At 41.4% G+C, this 20,676-nt stretch overlaps 1 protein-coding gene across 1 annotated transcript in view; it reads left to right on the top strand.

Annotated features, from left to right (window-relative positions):
* Window positions 1–20,676, top strand: part of PCLO (piccolo presynaptic cytomatrix protein) — a 539,688-nt gene that overhangs the window by 465,307 nt on the left and 53,705 nt on the right. The window contains exons 22-23 of the mRNA XM_074984167.1: window positions 11,267–11,408; window positions 16,662–16,729. Coding sequence (XP_074840268.1) covers window positions 11,267–11,408; window positions 16,662–16,729 — 210 coding nt within the window. The remainder of the gene's footprint in view (window positions 1–11,266; window positions 11,409–16,661; window positions 16,730–20,676) is intronic.

Raw genomic sequence — 20,676 nt, 5'->3', positions numbered from 1 at the left:
GCAGCAAAGAATTCTTATAGATTGGTGAGGCATGTTTTCTATTACAAACACAATGTTGACTCTTCATATTAATCTTTCTGTCTTTTCTTTACTGTTTTCAACCAACTCACCTGGTACTGAAGTCAAACTTATTGGCCTGTACTTACCATTATTTCCTCTGTAGCCATTTAAAAAAATTGGCATCTGTACAAGGTTTACACTTAACCCCACTCTGTTCAACCTGAGAATTAGCTCTTCCAGCTCCAAAACTCACTCCTCCAGCTGTTTTCTCACCTGACATTATCTGCTTATCCCATATCTCCACCACAGTACTCTGTCTGGATCTGCATTCATCCTCACCCCTGCCCTACCCCAGACTGTGGCTCTCCCTTTTCTAGGATACTGCCTGTTAGCCGGTGGCCAGGTAATGTGCGGTGAGGTACTCCCCTGGGTCCTAAGCAACCCAGTTTTTTTACTGTTAGAGCAGGCAGCTCCTAGCACTCTCACCCACGGCCAGGCTGTAGTAACCAAACGGTTAAAGTTCTTTTTGTTGTGCCGGCTGTGTTGCAGTGACAAAAGGGTTAACAGGGTCAGGCTCAGAGCTTAACTAGTTACAAGTTTATTTAAGCTACAGTTATAAGCGTGTGGTTACAAAAGGCTATTGTTTACTTCTTATATGCTAGCAAAGTACAGGTGTTAACAAGTTACGTTACAATCCAATACAAAGATATCTGTTACCATCTAACACAATGATATCTTGATACTAGTTACAGAGCTCTAATTCTTTAGGTGTGCACAAAAAAAGTCAGAGACCTAGCATGGGTGTATCTTACCCTCTCTGCGTCTCTCGATACCAGCGTTGCCAAGCTGGATCGGTCACTCAATTCCGCAGAAAGATGAATACGAGGTTGGGCGTCCCCAGCTGTGGACCTCGGAAGGCAATCACCTGACCCGACCAGCAGGTAGTTGGTGGAATGCACTCAAAGTTAGAGTTCTGCTGGACCCATCTTTTATACCCCTTCTGGGTTACGTATTCTCTTTCTTACCTATGGTGCCAGATCATACTGCTCTGTCTTTGTGACGCCAGTTTGTTACAAGGGCATTTCTTACTTAGTTTGCACTTGTAAGACAAGAGATAAGCAATTTAGGAGTACAGGACATTCTTTTGTGTGGGCGGGGCACGTCCCCTTCTGGGTGATTGTGTGTGTGCATCATATTGATCAATGCCAGCTGGGGTGATTTCTGAGGGTCCCCGCCCCTCTTGTTGACAGTCTGTCCTGTTAGCCTTCCATCTGTACTTTCTGCTTCTCAGGGTCACGATAAGCTGGCATATCTGGGCCTCAATGAGGGCATCAAAGACTGTGCTGTCAGCAGCCATTTCCGTGCCCTGTGTGCTCATCGGTGGGGGTGGGCAACGAGCAAGCTGGCTTGTAAGGGGGAGACTTTGTCTGGCTACACTGCCCTACTACAGCACGCTCTTCAGGCGTTCTTCCCTCCTGAGTAACCAGTTACTCATAAGCCCACTACTTGCCTCAGTGACTGCCATCCTTCCTCTAGGCCCTTCTTTGGGGGCAAGCTGTAGTCAAACTTGGCCACATTAATAATGGGCAAGTGGGATGGACCTGCTGCCTATTCCTACCCTTGGGCTCTGTCTACACTAGCTTCCTATTTCTAAGGGAGCATGGTAAATAGGGTGTTGGGAGATTATTAATGAAGTGCTGCGGTGCATATGCAGCACTTCATTAAGCTAATTCTCCCCTGCGGCAACTTCAAAGTGTTAAACTTTGAAGTGCCAGCGTGTGTGTAACCGCAGCTAACCCAACGGTACTTGGAACTGCCTGGGGAACTTAGAAGTCCCTTTACTTCGAAGTACCGGTGGGTTAGCCGCGGCTACCCACAAGCCAGCACGTCGAAGTTCAACACTTCGAAGTTGCTGCAGGGGAGAATTAGCTTAATGAAGTGATGCATATGCACTGCAGTACTTCATTAATAATCTTCTGACACCCTATGCTCCCTGCAAAGTAGGGAGGTAGTGTAGACACAGCCTTGTTGTCCCTCTGACACCGTATTACTCCCTCAGGCTTTTGCAACAAGGTCTCAGACTGGGAGTTCACCAAGCCAGAGCACCCAGCTGCTCCTGCCCTTCCCAGGCTGGAGAATGACTGACTTACCTCTGCTCTGCAGCCCTTTTTATAGGACCTACATTGGCCCTGATTGGTTGCCTCACTCTTTCTTAGAGGTAGCTAGTGGGAGGAGGGCTAGCCCAGTGGTTTGAGCGTTAGCCTCCCAAGCATGTGGCTGTAAGCTCAGTCCCTGAAGTAGCTGTTTAGAGATTAGAAAAAACACATTTAAATAAAATAAAATCTGTCAGGGATGGGGATAGATCCTGCTGTGAGTGCAGGGGACTGGACTCAATGACCTCTGAAGGTCCCTGCTATGAGATACATATATTTCTATTTAACTCTCTGTCAGGGCTGATTAATCACCTGTCACAGCATCACGTTTGCTATGCTATAGTCATCTGGCACAGAAGCCAATTTAAATGTTGTATGCCACAGATAGTATTTCTGAAATTTCACATTGAATATCTTCAGAAATCTTTAGTAAGTACCTGCTGGTCCTGGTGAATTCTTATTATTTATTATCAATTTGTCCAAAACCCTCCTCAGGCACCTCAGTCTTGGATAGTTCCTCAGAGCGGTCACCTAAAGAGAATGACTCCTCAAGTGTTGGGACTGCTCTCACATCCCTTACAATGAAGACCAATGCAAATAATTATTTAGCTTCTCACAATGGCCTCATCTTCTCTGAGTACTCCTTTCATACCTTCATCATCCAGTGGCTCCACTGATTGTTTGGCAGGCTTCTTGCTTCTGATATACTTCAATTATTTTTGTTAGTTTTTGACATTTATGTCTGCCTGATTATCCTCTCTACTGGCCATGCCATGCCAAATCAGTAAGATTTACCATCCAATTTTTAAAGGAGTTTTGCCTCTCCTTGCTTCTTTTACTTTCTTGTTCAGCCATGGTGGCGCTTTTTTGGTCCTCTTCCTACATTTCTTTAATTTGGAATATACATTTAATTGGAGCCTGTATTGCAGTGTTTCAAAAACATTTCCATTCAACTTGTAATCATTTTTGTGATTGTATCTTTTAATTTCAGTTTAACTAGCTTCCTCATTTTTCTGTCATTTTCATCTTTGAAATTAAATGTTGTTGTGCTGGCTTCTTTGGTGTGCCTCCTCCTCGTACCACACATATGAACACACCCTAAAAAATCTAAATAATTATACAAGCTGCCCATACATGTGTCTTATTATGGTAATCAGGGCTGAAAATCTGGCAAGAATGGGTTCTCTCATGAGACTTATAGTACTTACTGCCCGGGTTGCAACTAGTACAGCTTTTCTGGTGGCTTTTTGGCACTTCAGATTCTGACCTTGTCTGGTCCTGTAAGAAAGAATAACAACTGAGAGGGAGGAAAAGGTAATTTGTGCAATTCAAAACTCAGAAGAAGGCGCCCTTTGAGACTGTTGTTATTTTATCTCAACCAGTTGGCCCCACGTTTAATCTCAAGTTGCCCCTTTAAAACAAACTGCTCATTCAGTCTTGACGAATGGCTGGGAAGTCTGGCAGTGCTCAGTAGTTTCCATTTCACTATTGATTGATATGACAGCTCATGGCTGTAGGCACTGTGTGAATTATTTCCCTTATGCCTCGCTTTAAAACACACATGCACACACACGTTTCTTTTTGGTCATCTCTAACCCCCTTCACTACAAGATTTAGTATTAGAATTTGGCTTCTTTTTTCTTTCTCCCATTAATTTTAAAGTGACGTTATCACTCAGGACATTTGTGGCCTGGCACTCATGTTTCTCCTGTTTTAGAATCTTATTCTGTAACTGTCTCCATTAAAAAAAGAGATTAAAAAATCTACCCCATCCTTCCCATGTGGAGACAACACGAATGGTGTTAGGATTTTTTATTTTTTTATTTTTTTCTAAGATAGGTGTATAGAGAAAACTGCAGGAGTGACTTGCTCCTGGCAGCAATATCTTCACTTGGTTCTATTAATAGCACTGAATACTGATAACATATTGGTGGCACCTGTGCATATCTGATCCTTTTTCATAGAATCATAGGTTAGGGTTAGATTAGTTCAACCCCCTGCTTAAAGCAGGAACAACCCAACTAAATCTCTCCACCCAGGGATTTGTAAAGATGGGCTTTATAAATGTCTAAGAATGGAGATTCCACCGTTTCAATAGGTTACCCATTCCAGTGCTTCTCCACTCTGTCAGTGAAATAATGTTTGCTAATATCCAGCCTAGACATCCCCACTTGACACCATTGCTGCTTCCTCTGTCATCTGCTACCAATGAGAATAGCTTTACTCCATCTACTTTGGAACCCACCTTCATGTAGTTGAAGACTGCTTTCAAATCCCTCCACCCTGCACTCTTCTCTTCTGAGGACTAAATAAGCCTAATTCCCTCATCCTCTGCTCCTAAGTCATGCACCTCAGCCCCCTAATCATTCTTATTGCCCTCTGCTGGACTTCCTCCAACTTGTCCCCATCTTTTCTATAGTGGGGATTCCAGAACTGGGCACCGTACTCCAGATGTGGCCCCATCAGTTCTGAATAGAGGGAAATAATCTCTTCACTCAATCTACTGCCAGTGTTCCTACTAATGCAGCCCATCATGTCAATAGCCTTCTTGGCAACAAGGACACACCATTGACCTATATCCAGCTTCTCATCTATTATAATCAACAGGTCTTTTCTGCACAACTGCTGTCTAGTCAGTCAGTCCCCACCCTACAGGGGATTCTTCCATCCTAAGTGCAGGACTCTGCACTTGTCCTTCTTGAACCTCATCAGACTTCTTTTGGCCCAATCTTCCAGTTTCTTTAAGTTACTGGAACTTACCCTTCAGCATGCCTACCTCTCCCTGCAGCTAAGTGTCAGTCTTGCTGTGGGTGCAAACTGACCAACCATCCAGATCATTAATGACGATTGTGAACCAAACCAGCCCCAGAAACATCCGTGGGGCACTCTGCTGATACCGGATGCCAACTAGACATCAAGCCATTGATCGCTACTTGTCCAGTTTTCTAGCCAGCTTTGTACCCACCTTATAGTCCGTTCATCCAAGCCATACTTCTCAAACTTGCTAGTAAGAATGCTATGGTAGACCATAGCAAAAGCTTTGCTAGAGTCAAGATATATCACATCCACCACTCTTCCCCATATCTACAGAGCCATTATTTCATCATAGAAGGCAATCAGGTTGATCAGATATGAATTGCCATTGGTGAATCCACTTTGACTTTTCCTGATCACCTTCCTCTCCTAGAAGTGTTTCATAATGGATTACTGGAGAGTTTCCTCCATGATTTTTCCAGGGACTGAGGTGAGACTGACTAATCTGTAGTTATCTGTATCGTCCTCCTTCTGCTTTTAATGTTGGACACAACATTAGCCTTTTTCCAGCTGTCTGGGATTTCTCCTGGTTGCCAAGAGTTTTCAAAAATAATAGCCAGTAGCACTGTAATAACATTGACCAACTTTCTCAGCACATGGATGCCTTAGATCCAGCCCCATGGACTTGTGCATGTCCAGCTTTCATAAATAAAGAATAGGAGAAGTATTTAGGTATATGAACCCTCACCTGCCTCAGATTCAGAGGAAAGAAAAACATTTCAATCTAACAGGTCATTAATAGCTCTTCCAATCCTGTTCATGCACTATTTCTTAGAAGCCTTTCTATGAAAAATAAAAACTGGACATTTATTTTATACAAACTCAAATGAAAAAGACCAAACTGGTACCAGTTCTGGTGCCATGAATCACATGACCATTGTCAGTCACTAGTGCCATTGAACCCATGCTGCTGCTGATGTCAACAAATTATCTTACTGCTGGCAATTACATATACGCTGAGACATGATTATCAACCACTGAAGTAGAGAGCAAGAAGGAGTAGCTATGGTGGTTTCTAACAATAGGAGTTTGTTATCAACCACCTGATTGGAATGGACACCAAAATGAATGGCTAATCACAGAAATACAAATTACTACCATGAAGGAGATTAATATTAATCTTCAGCTCCAACTTCAACCACTCTATGCAGTCAGATGAGTTTTCCAAAGTTCCTTAAGGCTGTTGGCATTGTCCTGGTTGCAGTTCTTAGACTATTGTTTCTACTCAGAGCTCCCGCACACATACCATTTTCTTGTCCTTACTTCACAAGAGTTTAGAACATTATAAGAACATAGGACACAGATTTGGAAGGGATATTCTCGGTCATAAAGTCCACTATCCTTCTGTTGCAGGAAACTCCATCATATAGGACATGTCAATAAAGAGCAGCCTCTGTCAACAGAAGTTACTGTTGGAAGGGATTTCCTGGCAAAACTTCTGTCAACCGATCTCATCTACACATAAAAGCAGATTCAAAAAGCAATCCACTCTGTTGACAGAGAGCAGCCAGACTGCCCAGCCTTCTCTCAACAGACAGCTGAATGGGAGCTCTGCAAACAGGGCTGCCCAATGGACCAGAAGCCCTCTCTGTCGACAAAAGGGACCCAGAGCATCTGCACAGCTGTTTTGTCAACAGAAAACTGTCAACAGAAGTGTCATACATGAATGGGGAGAGGTATAACACTGCTGGCAGATGTGCCGGCTTTTGTCGAGAGACTGTTAACAAAGTGCATTTGCTGTGTAGACACTCTTAATTTTATTTCTGGCAAAAGCCCTTTCTTGCCAGGAAAAACTGCTCTTGTAGATGTGGCCACAGTCATGCAATTATTATCACCAGGAGTTGAGCCAAAGATCTGTAGAGCTAACACCTTGGTATAGTCAGAAGAGCAGGTTGAAAGTTTTCCATCAAACTATTTTTCTGTGGACAACCGGGTTTTTGATTAAATGAAAAGGTTCATAAAAGTGCCTGCTTTCTGTGGAAAAAATGAATATTTTCTTGTATAACAATGATTTTGACCAAAAACTGAAATCGTGATGGCTGCAAAAGTTGGGGCTTTTTTTTTTCAATTAAAAGTCAAAACCTTTTGCGGGGGAAAAAAAGAAGGCCAAACAGATCTACTCTACAGCACTATGTCACCAAACTGGCAGCAGTGGCAGACTCGTTCACTTCATTGATCAGAAACAAAAGAATAACACACTGACCACTGGAGTCTTCAAAATCTAAATCTAAACCAAAACTTGTGTTCAACACATCTAATATTCAGTTGCAGTAAGCAGGGTTGATGGGAAAGGAAATCAATGTGGAAAACTGTAATGTAGGCTAGAGTAAAGAATAGCAGCTAAAAATATCAAATGCAAAATACATCCTCAAAGGACATTTTATTCCAAATGAGCACCAGGAAACAAGTTTGATGTTCATAGAGAATAGAATTATTAACAGATGCAAAATGTAAGTATAAGTTCAGGAGATAAATTCAGCTATTGAATACAAATAGTCTTATGACAGCGTATAAGAACTTCAAAAAGGAAAAAAATCAAAGCACAGCTACAAAACAGGAAATAACTGGAGAGGAGGTATTACTGCTGAAAAGGTCATGGAGGGTTATAATAGATTATAAATTGAAAGTGAGCCAAGAATGAGAAGCTGTTTCAAAAAACCCTAATATCATTCTAGGGTGTATTAACAGGATTGTTGTACATTACACAGAGGAGTTAATTGGCTCCTTCTGTTTGCAATTAACAAGACCTCACCTGGATTCTTTTACTCAGTTTTGAGTGGTACCTTTTAGGAAGGAGGTGGACAATCTGGACAGCGTTTATAGGAGAACTACAAAAATTACAAAAGAAAATCTGTTCTGTGAAGAAAAGTTTCAAAAATATCTGGGGCACCGAGACTTGTGTAAAGACTGAATATAAATTGAGACTGTTTTAAAGAGAGTGGTGAGCAATTTTTCTTCATGTCTTTTGATGGCAGGAGGAGAAATAACAGGCTTAATCTTGCAGTAAGGGAGATTTAGGTAAAATATTAGGAAAATCTTGATAATTCTGTAGTTAAGTGTGAAATAGGTTGCCAAATAGGCTCCTTTGGAAGCTTGTGGAATGCATGTCACTAGAAGAAGGACAGATTAGACCAGGGGTCAGCACACGGGCCGATTTTTATCAGCATGCAAGGTGGAAGCTCAGCACCATCTCTGCTTCCCCATGCAGTAGGAGCTTGCTCAAAGGTGTGCCACCTGTGGATTAACAAAAGACCAGCTAATACTACCAACCACCACCTAAAGGGTAAAGCGCTATGCCTTAATTTATTTATTAATGAAGCAGTTGGAAGTAGGACTGTTAGTGACTTAAAAAAGTATCACGGGCACTTGGACCATACATAGAGGTCAAAAGGTCAAATTTTGGTACTCTGCCTCGGAAAGGTTGCTGACCCTGGATTAGATAAACACCCATCAGAATGATCTTTGTGTACGTGGTCTGCCTTATCACAAAGGGATACACTAGATGACCTCTTAAGGTCTCCTCTAACTGGAGAACAAATTTAGTGACTTGGGGACTCCAGGAACTAATCTTTACAGAGTAAACAAGGAAACTGGAAGCCATATCATTCCCCTCTGTTTAACCATGGAAAAGCTGAGATGTGCACTAATGCTCCTAACTGGCAAGTGACTCCATATCGAACAAGAACTAACACCATCCCTCTGCATAATCATCAACTTTTATGGGTTTTGCAGGGGCATGGTCATTCAGATGTGTTGGTGTGAGATGTAAACCAGCCTATGTGACATCATCCTATCAGGCACCAATAAACCATCACTAGGATTAGTGCTGACTCTACAGACAGTCTCAGATTACAAGTAGCTCTGGTTTGGGCATGAACAAGGAGGACTCCACATTTCCAGAAGTAGGAGGCCATGGTGCACAGAGATGGGTTCGGCCTGAGATTTCCGCAGTTCCCCACCATACGTATCTATGGAAATACAGGCTTTTGGCAGACCTTCTACTCCCTACACAACCCGGTGATGATTTAGCTTGGTCCTCACATGAATTGTCAAGAGTACTACAAGTGGCAGAGATGCTAATGTAAATTTCACCTATCTGATGAAGAGTTGGTTATAGAGCTGTGTCTGTCTTCTCCGGAAAAAAAAAAACAGAGGCTTTGTTTGGTGTCTCACTGAGACATGCATGTTTTGGAAAATTGCCTGCTAATCATCTCTTCAGAGTGACTATGGCTACATCTACACGTGAAGCCTACATCGAAGTAGCCTATTTCGATGTGGCGACATCCAAATAGGCTATTTTGATGAATAACGTCTACACGTCCTCCAGGGCTGGCAATGTCGATGTTTAACATCGACGTTGTGCAGCACCACATCGAAATAGGCGCTGCGAGAGAACGTCTACACGCCAAAGTAGCACACATCGAAATAAGGGTGCCAGGCACAGCTGCAGACAGGGTCACAGGGCGGACTGAACAGCAAGCCACTCCCTTAAAGGGCCCCTCCCAGACACAGTTGCACTAAACAACACAAGATCCACAGAACCGACAACTGGTTGCAGACCCTGTGCATGCAGCATGGATCCCCAGCTGCCGCAGCAGCAGCCAGAAACCCTGGGCTAAGGGCTGCTGCAAACGGTGACCATAGAGCCCCACAGGGGCTGGAGAGAGAGCGTCTCTCAACCCCTCAGCTGATGGCCGCCATGGTGGACCCCGCTATTTCAATGTTGCGGGACGCACAACGACTACACGGTCCCTACTTCGACGTTCAACTTCGAAGTAGGGCGCTATTCCCATCCCCTCATGGGGTTAGCGGCTTCGACGTCTCGCCGCCTAATGTCGATGTTAACATCGAAATAGCGCCCAACACGTGTAGCCATGACGGGCGCTATTTCGAAGTTAGTGCCACTACTTCGAAGTAGCGTGCACGTGTAGACATGGCTTATAAGTGCAAAGTGTCAAGCAATACAGCTTAAAATAAGTGTGGTTTTAAAGAAACCTAGGTAATATTCAAATAGATAGACTGAGCGTCAGAAACCAGTTGATGATAGTAGAGGTTTAAAAAATTATTGGATGGCTGAATTTGCTAGGGAATAATCATTGTGGGATAAAAAACTCATGGTTAGGACAAGCCAGTGATTCAGGGAACGCTTTTCCATTAATCCCTATTTTCCAGTGTCAATTATTAACCTATTTTCAAATTATATTTAGGATGTCTTATTTAACTTTGGATCACACTGCAAGGCAGTTTGCAGAGTCTTCACTGGAAATAAGTCACACCAAATCAAATATATCAAAACAAAAAAGCAGTCATGTAGCACTTTAAAGACTAACCAAATAATGTATTAGGCGATGAGCTTTCGTGGGACAGACCCACTTCTTATATAAATATCATTAACTTGAATGGAATATTATCTGGGTACCAGGCTGTATTTAAAAATACTTACTTTTTGCTTTTGGGCAATTTTCATGTTTAAATATAATTCCTTTTAATTCTTTGTCTTCAAGCTTTAAGGCTGACCAAGATGACAGCAAACCTTTGCTAAGTTTTCACTGTGAGAGCTTTTAGTACAAATGTTTCTATCTTTAGTATTATATCCATTCCATTAACCTAAGTGAAAAGGACCATCCATAGCTATCTTTTCAATATTTTTTTTCCTGGGCAATTGTGTTATTCAGTGTGTGAACTGATATTTATTGCTTTTTTTTTTTATTAAATGTAATGTCACAATGTGGTATCTATGTATATTTCTCAGCTTGCAGAGGGACAAATGCAAGAGAATAAATTCATGTGATGTGTCAAAAATAGTAAACCAAAATGAACCATCTAAAGCAAAACTAATTGCTTTAGGGCTACTATAGTTACCACATGAAATTAGCCTAAGAGATAGAGGTTTAGCACCAATTTACCAAATTGTTAAGGGCTGTGCTTAAAACCTCAATAAGATTACCAAAGAGATTAATGAGCAGTTGAGAAATGCAATGGTATGTCTGAAGAGGAGGATGTTTCTGTACGCAGTTTTGTGTGGGACAAGCTGCTGTGTTGATGATACTTCCTTTGGATTCCCTGTACTGTACCAAAAGTCATCAAGTGCAATGAAGAGACATTTCATACAGAATAACAGGACGATCCATTGGGATTCTCATCGTAGGACTGTCCTACTCACTTTGTCAAATGAATGTGGAGTAAAGTAGTTAAAAGGTGTTTGCAGCATGTAATCGTGATGACTAACACATTGTTAATGTAGATCACATTTGTGGCTTACACACAGTTTTGTAACTGATTATTCCTGCTCTGTACAGCAAGGCCTACCAACCACCGACCTTCAGAAAGCTCTGTCTCCACTGGCTCATCAGCCAGCAGTTTTGGCAGCGGATATAGCATGGATAGTGAAGGAAGTAGCGGCACCACAGGGGAGAACAATCTGTTTCCTATTCCAAGAATGTAAGGCTTTTTCTTTAATACACGGTGTTGTCCTGACAGTACTATGTACAGCACTTGAACGACTCAGAGCTCCTGATAAGTCATTTCTTCCCAAGACTTGTGTGACATAATGTAACAGCGAATAGCATTTAATCAGATAGACTCTTGTCAGAGTCCTGCATTTTCGACTGTTTCACAATTAGAAATATTGAAGCCCACTACATCTATAATTCTGCATTGTAAACTAATTGCTGCAATCCAGTAGCAACCTCATCCTGTTTCACGCACATTTATAGAGATGGGCTTGTGACACAAAGAGCTCATGGAGAACAGAAATTCTGCCAAATTTGGGCATGTTCAGTTTGTTTGCTTTTTACTTAGGGCCCATGATAGACATGGGTGCTGAGAGCAAAGTTCAGATCTGGCTCCAAACTTCCCCAAAATTTGAGAGTTTGAGTGCATACTTTGGTTTGGCCCCATGTCTGTATTATCACAGCAGTTTGAGGAGGATTCCTCTAGCCAGTCCCAATGCAGGGTTTCTCCACAGTCTAAGTTTCACCAACAGGAAATTTACTCTGATTTTAGAAGAGTAAGCTTTATTATTATTAATCTCAAGTTATAACCCTTATGTCACGCCAGATAATTCCACCCCCTTGACCTCATGTTAGCACTCCTCTGGTTTGTTTTTAAACTCTGTCTGGTCCATGAAACGTTTGCTGGTAGCCTTTAGCATTAGCCTGCTAAACCCAGGGTTGTGAGTTTAATCTTTGAGGAGGCCATTTAAGGGTCTGGGGCAAATAGATTAAAAAAAAAAACTCTTGGGATGGTTCAAGGTCCTGCTATGAGTTCAGGGGACTGGACTTGATGACTTCCCAAGGTCTCTTCCAGCTCTATGAGATGTGTATCTTTTTTGAAGAGCTATCTGATCATGCTAAGCTAGTTAGGTATATTTATCCTCATCTCTGCAGCACCCACTCTCATCACTGCTTGGTACTAAGTGTCAGTTAATGCTGCTAGGAAGAGTACTGGCTGTGGCTTGACTTTATATGGTCCTCTTCAGAGGGGAGGACTAAATCTGGGGCTGTCTGAGACTTAAGAGCAACACATCACTGCCATTGCTGGAGAGCACTGTGGACCCTGAACATCTCACTTTGGTAGAGAAACTCTGATTTCCTTCAGCTGTGACTCTGATCCCCTGTTTCCAAGTCAGACCCACGCTTTGGTCAGTGCCAGCATGATCAGCCAAGTGCTGTGCTGGAACCATGCTGAGTAATGAGCCTTTTCAAGTAAATCTTCCTTTCCTGTGCCTTTTCCCAGCAGGCTATGGTCAGTTCTTGCTCTGCATGCTTACAATCTAATGCACAGGAGACAAAAGCAACTGTTTTAAGGGTCCTTAAATTTACATTAAAAAATTGTCCTAGAGTTTGTGACATTCCAAAGTACTTATCCTTTGTTGAAATGCAGTGGAATGGTAAATGACTGTAATTTATTAGATGCTAAAAAGCAAAAGAGCTATCAGTCTTATTTTTAAGTTTCCCCTTCAACAACTAGGGGGTTGGGAGGACAGATAAGGAATGAGCTCAGGCTGTAAAGTTCCAGCTGATTAATTTTTATTGAATCTTTCACTCATCCTTACTATAAATGAAGACAAATTGTACTTCAGGGGAGCCCAAAATTATTTTAATTGTATTTTACAACCCAGATGCATAATTAGTTGATGATGGTTCCTAAAGATAAAATATAAGTTCATGGAATGTTAGGGAAGCTTCAGTTTTAAAGCAAACTTATTTTGGGCCTAGCGCTGCTGGCCATTTGAATATATAGCTAAGAAAAAATTTAAATAATTGTACTATGGGAATTATTTGATGAGGTAGTTAATCAGAAGCATGTTGTTTCAGTTGTTAGACATTGTTACAAGTGTCAACGGAATCAAGGGAAATTAATAATCATATAGCAATTGGAGAAAGTGGTTTATTAAGTCCCGACATTTGGTGGGTCTTTTTTTTTTAAATTTCTCTTTATCAAAATTGTTAATATCGCTCACACTAAATCCTGCTGGAGAATAGGGGCCAGATTCTTCGCTCCCCAATGCATTGTGTAGACTTTTACACCAGTGCAAAGTGAGTGTAAAATGCTACCAAAGCAGAATGGTAAATGAGTACATAAGTTGCAGACAATCTGACTCTGTGTACCAATAATTCTCTGAAGCTTATTTGCCATACTTTTTAATAAAGCTCATCCTGAAAAAAAATACTTTGTTAGGCAATTAAACTGTAATAAAAATTGTTAGTATTTACTATTTTTCCTTTTTCCCATCAGTTTATTATTATTATTATTATTATTATTATTTTGTCACATACAAGGACAACTTCATCTAAAAGTGTAAAACTTAAGTGCTTGATCCTCAGCTGGTGTACATCAAGACTCTTCCATTTGACTATACTGGAAAAAAGCCAATTTACACCAATTGATGATCTGACACGACATCTATATCATCGTACATTGCAAGGTCTTTAAAATGTAAATTGAAAGAGTCAATTTGAAGTTGTGAAGTTTATTTTGTGCAGGATTGTAATCATGCTTCAAAGCTTACTGCTAGAATAGTAAAGGAATAAGATTAAATAAACAGCACAAACCAGATAACTAACCTCTGTCACACCTGTATAATAGAGATAAAACCTGGCCAGTATAAACCAAATGGCTAGAGAAATGAACTCTACTTATGAATCAAAGGAATTTTATCATACTGGGTATGAAATAGATGAGATCAATGTCTCAGTGTCTCATTGATGAATTCTTTCTCATGCCCAGTGAGTACAAAACAACCTTCTCAACCTAAACTGTGGTGTCACAACAGTTAGTACAGTGATTGTGCAAAAACTTGCCTTACCTTACAAATCATAGTAACGTAATTCAAATATCTTCCTGAAGATACCTTTTAATTATAAGAGCACTGACTCATGAATGACATGACCAAAAATGTAGAGAGACAAGAGAAGTGAGGTAGTATTTTTTACTGGACCAACTTGTGTTGGTGAGAGAGACAAGCTATGGACTTTACACAGTGCTTTTCTGTGGATCTAGGAAATTTTATGACAACATCATAGCTAAAGACAAGGTGAAAGAGATTGTTCTGCGTAAGTAGTTATGACATAGATCTTCAAGGACCATGCAAGGTGAAGAGGATTCTTAACACCACACTAGTCACAGTGAGGGAAAGCTGTGGAAGAGGGGGCTTATACATTATAGGCGATAGAAATGGACCATCAATCCAGTGTCTCTATTCAGGTCATAATTTTTAGTATCTAACATTATGAATGTAAGCTCCTATGCTCCTCTTCGGCATGTTTCCAGCACACACCCACACACACTCATAAGCTCCTGCACACACACACTTACACAGGTGAACTCATGCAGGTAGCAAGTTGCATAGAGACAGTGAAGGAAGCCAAAGCATAGTGGGTCCGGTGTGTCTGCCTGCAGTCATGCATCCAGGGAGATTAGCTGATTTTATGATCCTCTTGTCAGTTTGCTCTGTTGTCATCTGTAGTGCTCAGGAGCAGTCAGTAACCATCCATCCTTAGGAAAGGGGGAGGTCCTGCCTCCACAGCCAGCCGAGACTAATCCCAAGTGTACATTAGACCTTAACGTTGATCAGAGATCTGCAATTCCAGCTAGGGAATTCCAGCTACCTACAATTGACTTGCCTGGCTATACTCACTGAGAGAGGCCATTGGGAGATTGAGGAGTACAGGGGTCGACCCCTGATAGTTCAGTTTTGCATATCCACACTACATGCACGAAATCAAACCCTGGAAGATTGATCCTGATCAGGTTGATCTCTCAGGTAGTGTAGATGTACCCTAACTCCTGCAGACAGCTGATGGCAAGAACTCCCCTAAAGCTTTGCAAACATCTTTGTATATGTTTCAGTCCATAGCTTTTGTCCTTTCCCACAGTCCCAGGATGCTGTATGGCCATGAGTCATCAGCTAACAGCTGATGGGACTTTGATCATCTCTTGATGGGTCCTCTTTCTCTTTCTTGGATGGGTTCTTTCGCAGGACTCAGCTCCTATTATTATCTGGGCATCAAAGTATTTCTAGCAGCTGGTCATCCAGACAGGCTGACTTTGGGACTGATTCCATCACACCCACACCCACATTCACACTTTCCTCACTCACACAAAGGAACGCTCGCTTCAGAGAAAGCAATTTCTTCTACAAAGTAATAGTCAGATTTTTTTACAGACCTATGGTATCTATAAACAGTCTTTTACTAACTTATAATACTTAGTAAGACCTAGCACCTGCTGCAAAATAAAGCTTGCAGAAAGTTACAGAACTTAAAACCAGCAGTAACTGAAAGTGACAGAACTCACATCTGTATTGTCCTGGATTGAGTGGAAGCTTTATGCAACAAGAATTATCATAATTGATAGCAGTGTCTCAGGCATTAGATACTGAACTTCACACATACGGCTTAATTCCAGCAATGCAGCTGGGGATTCCGCCCCGCAAAAAAAAAAAAAAAAAGACCCAATTATCAGGAGACGTGTATGATTGAATAAGGACAGCTGACATCACTGATACTGAGACAGTTTCACAAAATTAATCAACAGTATCATAGCATGCACCTGTGCATGGGCTGGTTGTGCACATACCTCCCTTGGGCCAAAGGGATGTGCCATCAGCGGCATGGAACTAGCAGCAGGAGGCTGCTGTAATGCCACTGAACTGCTGGTGGGCGAGAGGGGGACAGTGGGTTTTAAATCACCCCATGACAACAGGTAGGATAGGAAATTATTGGGGTGGGGGAATGCACAGAGACCCTCACCCTCTCCCCAGAGTCCTGCCAGAGGGGGTGCCAGCTGGCCAACTAGAATACATGAGCTTGAGACCTCCTTGCCCTTAATCATAACAATCAATGGGGAGAGGAGAATTTGATCAAGAAAAAAGCTTTCCAAAGGGGTGATTACAAGTGTCTGCAAGAAAGGAATTTAACATCTCTGAAGTGACTCTTCCAGTTGACAGTGGGGCACTTGCTGTTCCCAGAAACAAGTGTTGCATGTCTAATCACATTCTCTGGAAATGTATTGCCTTTCCCTTTACTTATGAAGAATATTAGGTGCCTTTGAGGAATGTCAAGAATTGACTGTTTCTTCTCTTTGCATGTTGTACTAGTGCCCTTTCTGTTTGAGGATTTCGTTGTGCTATAGTATCTTCTCTTGAAACGTTCTTTGACAGTTATAAAACTGCTTTTTTTTTTTCAACAGAGGGAAGATGGGCCAGAATGGACAAGAAGCAATAAAGCCATCTGGAATGGGGTTACCCGATGCAGAAGGTAAAATCAAATGCAAACATTATAAAGAGGCACCTGGCCATTTATACAAAAGACTAATTGTTCATTCAACATTCTGCTTTATGAAATATTGGCCGAATCTGTGTTTGTATTACTGTCTTAAGACCCAACTCTTGGGTATTCAAAATAGGTATTTCAAAATAGAGTCTGTATAGATGGGGAATAGAGCGTATTCCGAAAAAAGCCATAAGGCATGCAGTGACTCTATTTCAATCTAGGCTCTATTGTGTGTAGACTCTTTGGCTACATCTACACCACCGAGAATTTTTTGAAAGAAGCCCTTCCAGAAGATCTCTTCCAAAAGAACTTCTTTCAAAAGAGTGCATCCACACACAAAAAAGAGGATCAAAAGTGTGATCTGCTCATTTAAAAGAGAGCATCCACACAGCCCCTGTTCTTTCGCAAGTCGAGGCTGGGATCGAAAAATCGGGTGCTATGAGGACTGCTCTTTCAAATGAAGGGCCCTGAGGAGTATCTGCACACATTTTCTTCAGAAAGAAGATTTCAAAAGAAGGTGCTCTTCCTGAAACGGGAGTGGAAAAGTGCTTTCAAAAGGAGTGCCGCCTATTTTCAATTTATTTTCAAAAGTACGTTTTTTGTGTGTAGACGCTCCATGGGATCTTTCGAAAGAGCTTCCTTCTTTCAAAAAATCTTTCAAAAGAACTTGCTGATATTGTAGATGCAGTCTCTGTTTCAAAACAGCTGAGTGCTATTTCAAAATGCATTTTGTGTGTAGCTGTGCTATTTGGCTGTTTCTACACAGGCCACTTTCAAAGAAAGTGGCATGATAATACACAGCCCAAAATATGCTAATGAGGCATGGATGCAAATTCTGTGTGCCTCATTAGCATATGGCCACATCATTTGGAGTCCGGAAGACCGTTCTTCTGGACTCTGCAACGCAGTGTAGAAGCGCGGCCCCCAGGGAGCTTCTTTTTGGGAAACTTTTGGGAAGAAGGGGCCTCCAGAAGAAGGACTTCCTTTTGGAAGACCCCCCAGGAACCACGCTTCTAAACGGTGTTTTGGAGTCCGGAAGAACGGTCTTCCAGACTCCAAATGACGTGAACTTGCATCCACACCTCATTAGCATATTTTGGGCTATGTATTACCATGCCACTTTCGAAGAAAGTGGCCTGTGTAGAAACAGCCTTTGAAAATAAGATGTTTCAAAATACCTCTTCTGGAGCAGCTTATTCAGGAATAATGGTGCTGTGTATATATAAACACAGTGAATCATGGGACATGACATCTAGCTGGGGACTTTGATCTTTGTAGGAAACTGGGAGCGTAAAGTTTTTTGTGGAAAAATATTAAGTCAAAAGTCCCAGTTTTAGTTTTTAAGATAATTTAAGTGGAAATCTTTTTGACCTGCCCTAACTAGAGAGAGTCCATGAAACTCTGTATTAAATCCCCATATGAATCTGGTCCTGAAAGATTAGTACCCTGATCTCAAGTGCCACCTGTGATAAACACCAACATCTGGAATGTTCATGGAAACAGATTGTATTTCAGTGTGCTATTCATATTGTTATTCTCTAAAGAGAATATTTAGAAGTGGTTATGGTAATATGATTCTGACTTGTGCAGTACAGCCTGCTAGTCTGTCCTGTCAAGAGATTCCAACACAAAAGATGTTTGTTTGTTCTTAAGATATTGACACTTTCCATTTTTTAATTCCTGTGCTATTGTTTTGCAGTCATCCTGTGCACTGTTTCACTCTGTTGGGTGATTAAAACTCAAACTCTAACTCTTCTCACATGTATCCTAGGCTAAGGCTATGTCAACACTACACACTTTAAGGAAGCTCACTGTAGAATTGGAGCTGTGCCATTGTAAGTTTATTGTATAATCATTCTATGCCAGCAGAGCTATCTCTCCCACTGGCATAATAAAACCAGCCCTAACAAGTGGCAGTAACTGTGATGGCAGAAAAGAATCACTCAGCAACATAGTATTGTCCATACTGGTGCTTTTGTTTTGAAACTTATGTGAACCCTGACCAACATCAGTTTTGCTGACAAAGTACTACCGTAGAAAAAGCCTCAGTATATAGTTAGTCCTCTGAAGGCGGCAGAATTACACTGGTGTGAGAGAAGAATCAGGCCCTAAGATGGTGTTAGAGTAGGTCAGCTCTAAAGGAACTTGGCATGTCAAATTTGGCATGTCACATTTAAATACCATTAAATGAACGTAGGGCTTTAGACATAGAAAAGTGGTTTCATGTTTGGGTAAGACAGCCAAGAAATCCCTTCTTCCCCTCCCCACCCCATAAGTTTCAAGACACTGATTGGACTCAGGGTATTTAAAAAATACAGGGAAAGGAGGAACAGGTTTTTCAAGGTTCCTCTTCAATTTTGCTTAATCTTTGTATGTCATTAAGTTATGCAAGTATGTGATTATTTACAAACCTGTGCTTAGATATCTAAACATATCAGGGGAGCAACATAACGTATGACCTAGACTGTAAAAATGAGATAACAACCAGAGTAGTGAAAGCAAAAGCAAGTTTGAAGGCAATGGAAGAGATCTGGAAGAGCAAAATGGTCAGTTTAAGAATGAAGCTGAGCCTCTTGAAAACGTGTATTCAGCAGCATGTTGTATGGATGTGAGACATGGGTGATAATGAAAGATTTGAAGAGAAGAATATTGGCATTCGAAAGGAGTTGTTGTAGAAAGATCCTGAGAATAGGATGGATACAGAAGGTCACCAACAAGGAATTATATAGGATGATACAGCCCAAAGAGAACCTACTGTAGAAGGTTATACCACGGAATTTACAGCTACTTGGGCATATTTGCAGAATGAAAGATGAACAGATGGTATTTGGCATAATGGACGGGTTCAAATAAGAGAGGCAGCCCTCACAGAGAATGGATAGATGATGTAGTAGATTGGTGCAGAGCTAGTCTACAGAAACTAAGCCACTCCGCACTGGACAGGGAAAGATGGAAGGAAAGAGTGAGAGAGGCATCAGACATCAACAGGTGCTGAACCCATGGTTGTTGATGATGATGATGACTTAGATGTCTAAATGACCAAAATTAAAGGTGTATAGATCACTGCACAAGAAAAAGTGTGCAATTATCTGCACCTCTAATTTTGCATACAAAAATAAAAGAAGAAAGGAAACTTTAAGATTAAAATATGATCCTTAATGTCCATTACAGGATGTGGGTCTCTGGATTACACTTAAAATGGGCTTGATTTGTTTTACCATTCTGGAATTAATAATGCCTTTGAGTGAGCTCTGTGATTCAGAGAACAATATAGGGCAGGAATCAGATACATGGTAAAGCTAGGTACATTTAGGCTTACTTGAGATGTCCCATCCTTCTCACTGAATTCATGTTCTGTGTTTAGAAGGTTTGAAAACTACATCCAGATCCTGATCCAAATTTTGTGACTTGGATCTGTTTCTAATATCCAATAATATCAATGCTCAGAAGCCGTGTTCCCTCTAGTTGTTTTCCATTCATTGGGCAGAATAAATTGTATTATGTGCAACAAGGCATGTGTGGATTTGCAACACCAACAGAAGCACATGCTGCCCACTGTGGGTGGCTGTGGGTTCTCTGCTAATCAGCTGGCGGCAACTCAGTCTCTCCTGGGTGGCCATCCAAACGCTCAGCTTAGAGGGCACACTGCTTAGAAGCAGTGCTTAGTTTGTGCCAGGGTTGAGCCTCAGCCCCACTAGGGGTAGGTGTTCGTCAGCCCAGCATCTCTGGGCTTGCCACATCAGTTATGAAAGTAAAAATAATTGCTTGAGACCTGGCATTCATTCCTTTCACTACAAATTAAGCACTGCTCAGAAGGAAACAAACATTTCAGATAGATCAAGTTGTCATTCATAAATGTCCAGGTTTATCTTGTTCTTTCACTATATATATATATATATATATATATATATATAATCCATTACGTAAGATAG

This window comes from Carettochelys insculpta, chromosome 1, assembly GCF_033958435.1.
Source record: "Carettochelys insculpta isolate YL-2023 chromosome 1, ASM3395843v1, whole genome shotgun sequence".
Lineage (NCBI taxonomy): Eukaryota > Metazoa > Chordata > Testudines > Carettochelyidae > Carettochelys > Carettochelys insculpta.
This window is presented reverse-complemented; position numbering and strand designations above follow the sequence as displayed.